At 41.7% G+C, this 7,699-nt stretch overlaps 1 protein-coding gene across 4 annotated transcripts in view; it reads right to left on the bottom strand.

Moving 5' to 3' along the window:
* PIK3R4 (phosphoinositide-3-kinase regulatory subunit 4) overlaps positions 1–7,133 on the bottom strand; it is a 73,661-nt gene extending 66,528 nt beyond the window's left edge. For 2 of the 4 annotated variants that reach the window (XR_004478914.2, XM_004283430.3), the window contains exons 1-2: positions 6,594–7,105; positions 5,103–5,873 (exon numbers count right to left, since the gene is read on the bottom strand). Coding sequence is in view for 3 of the 4 variants with exons in the window: in XM_004283430.3 (XP_004283478.1) it covers positions 5,103–5,835 (733 nt within the window). In the remaining variant the exon portion in view is untranslated. Of the gene's footprint in view, positions 1–5,102; positions 5,874–6,593 lie in introns of all 4 variants that reach the window. The other 2 variants (XM_033412245.2, XM_033412246.2) reach the window with 2 other exon arrangements.
* Between the last annotated feature and the right edge of the window lie 566 nt (positions 7,134–7,699).

A 7,699-nucleotide genomic window follows, 5' to 3' on the forward strand; every position in this document is an offset into this window, starting at 1 on the left:
CCTAGAAAGATAAAGATTACCAAAGGTGACTTAAAAAGAAAGAAAATCTGAATAAACCTTTTAAAGAGACTGAATTAGGAATGAAAAACTTTGCACAAAGAAAAACCTAAGCCAACATGGCTTAACAGGTGAATTCTGTCAAACATTAAAATAATTAACACCAATCCTTGGCAAATTCCAAAAACAGAAGAGGAGGAACACTTCCCAAGTCATTCTATGAGGCCAGTATTACCCTAGTAGCAAACCAGACAAAGTCATCACAAGTAAAGCAAACTACAGACCAATCCCTGATGAATATAGATAAAAATCCTCCAAAAAATATTAGCAAACTGCATACAGGAATTAAAGAGTCCATACCAATAATAATAAATAAATGAGGGGAAAGACAGGACACTTGAGCACACAAGAATGCTGAGGGCCTACTGGTACATGTGGAGGTAGTGCTGGAGTTGGAAGATCATCATTTTGCAACCATCATAGTAAAGACTGGATCAGGCAAGAATGATCAACAGACACCAAATCAAAGAGGAAACTGTGATGACTGGCAGGATATTTGCATGGTCTTAAAGTTTCTTCCCACAGGTTGCTTATTAGTTGCAAGGGATTAAGAAAACAAAAAGTAACTACAGGGGAGAAATTGGGCAAGAACTTGACCATGTGATCAAAATTAACATCACCAACAGACACCATTTGCCTCCAGATACGATACTGTGAAGACATCATCACCTACACAGTATTCCTACTTAGAATGAATAACCTGAATCTAATCACAAGGAAACAGGATACATACAAAATGAGGACCATTCTATTGAAAAAGAAAGAGGTGAGGCCGAGCGCGTACACACAGTGCAGGTAAAAGCTGGTGAAAACTAAATAAGGTGTAAGTCTAGTTAACAGTAATGCACCAATGTCAACTCCTGATTCTGATATGGTACTACAGTCATATAAGATGTCACTGGGGGTAGCTGTGTGAAGGGTTCTTCATTATTTTTGCAACTTACTATGAGTCTATTATTTTAAATAAAGAGTATAAAAATAATTTTTAAAAATTTAAGGGGAGAGGTATTCTTCAAAAAATGTCAATGTCATAATGACAAAGAAAGACTGTGAAAATGTTCCAGATTAAAGGAAGCTAAAGAGACATGACAACTAAATGCAATACCTGACCCTAGACTGGGTCGTGTCCTGGAGGAGGAAAAATGCTATAAAGGACGTTACTGGGTCAAATACAAAATTAGAATAAAAAGTGTAAATAATTCTATCAATGTTAAATTCACTGCAGTTGGTAACTGCAACATACAGTTACATAAGCTTTATGTAAGAGAATACTGGGGTCTTAGGAAATACTAAAGTATTTGGGGCAAAGGGCCATGGAGGGGTGGGGAGGAAGGGTGGGGAGTGTGGGGTACAGAGTGCAGAGAAAAGGTATAAGTGATAAAGCAATTGGAACAAGACGTTAACAACAGGTGAATTTGGGTAAACGATTTATGTAGGATCTATGTACTATTTTTATTTTTGCAAGTTTTTAAGTTTGAAATTATTTCCAAGTACTGTAAAAATAAAGAACATTTATTTACAACTAAATGGAGATTGTTTACAGACTGAACTACATCCCTCACCACCCCCCTAAATTCCTATGTTGAAGCCCTAACACCTTAGAATGTGACTATTTGGAGACAGAGCCTTATAAAGAGGTAATTAAGGTTAAATGAGGTCATAAAGGTGGGGCCCTAATCCATTATGACTGGTGTCCTTATAAGAGGAAGGAACACCAGGGGAAAAGTGGCCACCTGGAACTCAAAGAGCGAGGGCTCAAGAGAAATCAACCCTGCTGGCACCTTGATCTTGGACTTCCAGGCTCTGAGGGAACTTTCCAGAACTGAGGGAAAATAAATTTTTGTTTAAGCTACCCAGCCTGGAGTATTTTGTCATGTCATCCCTAGTAAACTAATACAGAGGTAAATACAGGATTTTTTTTCTTGCAACTTTTTTTTTTTTTTTTAATTTTTTGGATGCATCACGCACCACACGGGATCTTATTTCCCTCACCAGGGATGGAACCCATGCTCCCTGCAGTGGAAGCTCAGGGTCTTAACCACTGGACCGCCGGGGAAGTCCCCTTCCTTGCAACTTTTAAAATGGTATTCTGGAAGAGGTGTTATGGGTTGGTATTTCTCTATAGAACAATTTGTTCAAGTTGCCTTTATCATCACTGAGTCCTTCTTTATCATTCAGATCTCATATCAATGTCACCTTCAGGGGAGGCCTTCATTTTATCTACCAGCCCTTGTCATCCACTTAGAAATCACAGCACTTCATCACAGCACTTATCACTAATCAAAATTAACTTTCTAACTTATTGACCTTTTTATTCTCTCTCCCTGCCCGCACTTAGAATGCAAGCTCCATGAGTGCAGAAACTCTATCAGTATTGTTCACAGGTGCATTCCCAACACCTACACAACAGTGCCTTACACATAATAGGCACTCAAATACTTGTCAAGTGAATGAATGAAAGATCTCCAGCAAACAAGGCTCTGCCCATATATATGACCAGAGACAGGGAATATATACACTTCTCCCAAACTAGCAGCCAGGAACCATGGATAGGCCTTAGGATGGGGAAAGTAACATTCAAACCCAGAGAGCCTAACATTCAAACCCAAAGAGCCTAAATCAAATCTTAGGAGCAGTGGGAGGTGAAGAGATCCCATCCACCTCTTTCAAAGAAATGAAAGAAATGAAATCTTCAGCCAAAACAATGTAGAGCTCTTTAGTCTGGAAAAACAAATGCTAAGTAAGAATTCTGTTGAACTTCACAAAACTATAATGACTATAATGCACACAGAAAGGATAAATATAAACTCTTCATCAATCCCTGAAATTTTAAAACTATAACAAACTTCCAGTTATAAAATAAATAAGTCATGGAGATGGAATGCAGAGCAAGGTGACTATAGTTGCTAAGAGGGTAGATTTCAAAAGTTCTCACCCACAAGAAAAAAAAAAATTTGTAACTACGTATGGCGACAGATGTTAACTACACTTGTAGTGATCATTTCCCAACACATACAAATATCAAATCATTATGTTGTACACCTGAAACTAATGTTATATGTCAATTATACCTCAATTTTACTTTTAAAAAAAGCTACAAATGATCCGCTGAAGCTAGAAAGTGACCACATTTCTAAGCTGGAGGAGTCCTATTTACATAACAGTAAGTTTAAAAGGTAAAAATAGTTCAAGAAAAATTTAGATAAATTCACTGATCAGGTTGGGACTGATGGATTACATTTCTAATCTTGTTATATTTACAGTGTGGAAGCTACCCCACCTCATCAAAAATACCCTCCCTCAGTATTACCTTGGGACATAGACTAGTGAGCTGAACAGACCAACAGAGAGAGGTACAATCCTGTGTAACAAAGCTCATTTGTTCCCCTAGATGAAATACATTTCTTCATTAATTATATCACTTTTCCTAAATAATCTAAAATACAACTCAATTTATGTTTTCTTTGTAGGAAACCTACAGGTGAGAAAAAGATTAAAGCCAACCTTTGCAAAATTTACAAAAAATGGCAGTGATGCTAGAATTCATATGGTATTCCTCAGGATACCATCCTCAGCCCACTTCTCCTCCAGAAGTTCATAGATAGCCTACAATCCATGACCAAGCTTCATGTGGTCTGTGTATGTAATGTATATGAATGTATGGTACTTTTTTCCAAAGGAGGTCCCTGGTTTCATCAAAGTCTTTAAGAGGAGCCAAAAACACTTAAGAATCACTTCTGGACATATATACACTACCAAACGTAAAATAGATAGCTAGTGGGAAGCAGCCGCATAGCACAGGGAGATCAGCTCGGTGCTTTGTGACCATCTAGAGGGGTGGGATAGGGAGGGTGGAAAGCAGAAACTAACACACCAGTTTCTCCACAAACTCCCCAACTAGAAACGCATTCCCTTGGCTACAGTAACTACTACCTATTTCCTGATAACTACCAAATCTCCATCTCCACCCCACATCTCTATGTACCAAACCTTTGTAACAACTGCCTGTCACACATCTTCCCCTCCATATCCCCTGACACCTTCAACTCAACATCTAATACAGACCTCAGCATCTTCCCACCCCCTATCTGTTGCTCCTCATGTGTCTCCTAGCTCAGTGACTGGTATCACCATCCCCCTGGTTTCCCAAGCCGGGGGAACAGGAGTGTTCTTGATCCTCCAATCAAATCCTAACAATTCTACCCACTAATTATCTCTTAAGCATTACTTTTCTCCACTCCTTCTCCAACTGTCACAACTTGAAACCAGTCAGCACCATGTCTTACCTGAATTGTGGCAGCTGACCACTAACTGGTTTTCCTATCTCCTGCTACAGTCAGTGTTTTGTCTAAAACACATATCTGATAATGTCCCTATAGACTAGCATGGGCATACCAGACCCCTTCTGATCTGGGCCTTGCTTACCTCACACCCTACGTTCCAGATGTACTAAAGTACTTAAAGTTCCCTAATAAATCAATGCATCATGCTGTGGTCTTCAAGTCTTCATATAAGCAACACCCTCTGCCTGAAACAAACTACCCTTCCCATAGCTAGCTCCCAATCACCTTTCAGGTCTCAGTTTAAATACCTTCCTTCCAATAGAGATGCCTTTCCTGATCCTGCCACTCTACCCATCACCACCACAGAGATTCATTTAAGTATCCATACGTTCCTGTAACAGCAGCCTAAGCTTATCACCACCACAGCAAACCACAGTGCACTGAAATGTCTTTTTTCAATATCATATCTATCTCCCCATTAAAGTGTAAGCACCCTGAAAAGAGAAACGTAATTACCCATCTATGTCTCTAGCACTTAAGACAGTGCCTGACATATACAGAAGAGAGAATTCAAATATTCCTTAAACATCTGAATGAGTAGACCACTCTTTGGATTTTCTAGGTACTGAAACACGTCCAGTGAAAGAATACTGCAACTATCTGAAAAGTGCAGGAGGATTTACCAAAAAAATTAATTTTCTATGTTCAAGAGTTAAAATAAATGCACACTCCCACCCTAGCAAAGTTGACCAACTCACATACCTGCTGAAAAGATATCCATTGCTCGCTTCAACTCTCCTCTTGTTCTCTGATTGCTATTTAAGTCTACAAGTGGAGTTGAAGGATCTCTCATATATTCTAACTCAGTGGCAAACAATCCACCATCAACAAAACGTTCAGGAGCAATATAACAAGTTCTCCTCCGTGAAGTGTCAAAAAAATAGTTGAAATCTGCAGGGTTGTCCTCTGGAAGATAAGTGGGTTTAAAACTGGCAAAATCAGTTAGAAGGACCCAATTCCAACTGGTGACCATCACATTCTCAGTCTTGATGTCCCCATGACGGACTCCAGATTTGTGTGCTTGGTCCACGGCTGTGAGGATCTGGAAAGCGATCCAGCGCTTCTCAATGTTATTTAAGAACGGACGGGTGCTGATGCGATCATAGAGGTTGTCTCGCACATACTGCCTGAAGAGCATGGCTGCCTTCTCAGATGCTTTTTCTGCTGCTTTCTGGAATGGCAGGCAGTTCTGTGCAGAATGAAGCCTGATTTTCAGTTCCTCAAGCTCTTGTTTGTAGCTGGTTAGAGGCAATGTGGGATCCTGAATTGCAAAGACCTTCACAACCACCAGGCCTTCTCGGTGTTTCGCTCGAGCAACTTTAAAGAACCGAGTACTCCCCAGACTCTTATCATATTCAAAGTCATGGATGTCTGAGAAATAACTCTCCACAGAAAGGATCTGGGAGGGAGCAATGCCGGCGAGCTGGTTTCCCATAATGGCAGCAAGCACCTCAGTAAGTTAGGATACAACACCTATTTAAAAAAAAAAAAAAAAAAAAAGGAAGGAAAGAGAAGAAGAAAAGAAACAAGCAATGAAACACCATTATTTGTGTGGCCTCTTCCTATAAGATAGATATACCATATTTCTCTTCCACCGAGAGCACTGTACTTAGACTTCTGGGCAGCTTCTAAATTTCAGACATATTTATCTTAAAAGATCTTGTTATTTTACATTGTCCTTTCCAGGAGCTGACTTATATGTAAATAGGCCTCATCTCTATTAAGTTGAAAATGTTAGAATGTGTATTTTATGATATTTAAATTTAAAACTTAATGAGCCTTTACTAATGTGTTCAGTATTATGCTAGGGCTAGAAGAGTTACAAAAGTACTATATGACGGTCTTTGTCCAAGAAGAACCTTTAGTCTTGAATAGAAAACCCAAACACATAAAAAACTTAAATCTAACTAAGAATCGCCTGATACAAACAGGTCGGGCTAAAAAAATCCAAACAATCAGCATATCCTGAGCCCGCCCAGCCTAATTCCAGTGTGCCTTCCCACTCAGCTAACAGAAGGCACAGAGTCGTTTGGTTTGCCATAACGACAAGGAAGAACCCCTGGTAGAGATGCTAAAGAAAAGTAAACCAAAATACCGACTTGCCAAACACAGCCCAGGGTCCTCCTAGCTCAGATTTTGCAGGAAATGAAAACACACATGTACACACGGCCGTGCACACGTGCAAACATTTACCCTGGGGGACTCTGGGAAGTGTCACAAGCCGATCGCTCGCTCACACGGAGGTCATGGCAGGTCACTTCAGGGTCTGGGCGGGGAAGGGAGTCAGCAGTCCGGCGAGTCTTCTCTACGAGGGGTCCTCCTTTAAAGAAGGGAGAAGGGAATCCTGGAGGAGGTTCGCAGAGGAGTCCCAGTCTCCCGGACCCCGGCGGTCCGCGGGGGAGAGGCGGGAAGCTCTCGGGGCCGCAGCAGACACCGAGCCACGCTGAGGTGATCCCAGACCCCAGGGAGTCGCCCCGCCAGCCCCCTCCTCCGCCCCGCCTGCCACGCGTTCCCGGGCCTCGCCTTCCTCTCGCGCGGGCCTGGACCCTCGAGACCCTCTAACTCCTTGAGGACCTCCTCACCCGCGGGAGGTGGAGCCCGGGAGACATGCAGACAGCGAGGTACAGGGAAACTCCGCTACTCCAGCGGCTGCAGACGTTGCGAACGCTGAACTCCCGGGAAAGCTGCCGGCTCTGACCCTACTTCCTGTCGCGGAGCGGAAGTGACGGCCTGAGGAGGAGCGCGGGTCCGGAGCTGGTTGCTAGGAAACGAGGGAGGGGCGTGGCCGAGGTCCCTGAGCCTGGGCGAAGAAAACGAGATTCCCTGACAGCAGTCTGTTCCCCATCCAGGTCTTCTACCCAATCCCTAAACTCTGAAGCTTTCTGACATCTCCCAGGACCTGTTCAGATGCCCTTCACCCAAGTACACCAGAGCAGAGTCCTTTAAGAGGATTCACAGGCTTAGGAAAGTTAATATATCCCAAGTTGAATTTTTTAAGAAATTTATAGAGATATTATTTACATACTATAAAGTTCACCTCTTTGAAATACACAAATTAATGGATTTATATATATATTTTTTTTACAGAATTGTGCAATCATACCTATAATCTAACTTTAGAACATCTTCCTCCTGACCCCCAAAATGAAACCCTGTAACTATTAGCAGTCACTCCCCATTCTGCCCATTGTTTCTCCCTATCCCAGCCCTAGGCAACCACTAATCTACTTCCTGTTTCTTGCCTATTCTGGACATTTTGTGTATATGGTATACAACATGTGGGTCTTTATGACTGACTT

Source organism: Orcinus orca, chromosome 5 (genome assembly GCF_937001465.1).
Source record: "Orcinus orca chromosome 5, mOrcOrc1.1, whole genome shotgun sequence".
Lineage (NCBI taxonomy): Eukaryota > Metazoa > Chordata > Mammalia > Artiodactyla > Delphinidae > Orcinus > Orcinus orca.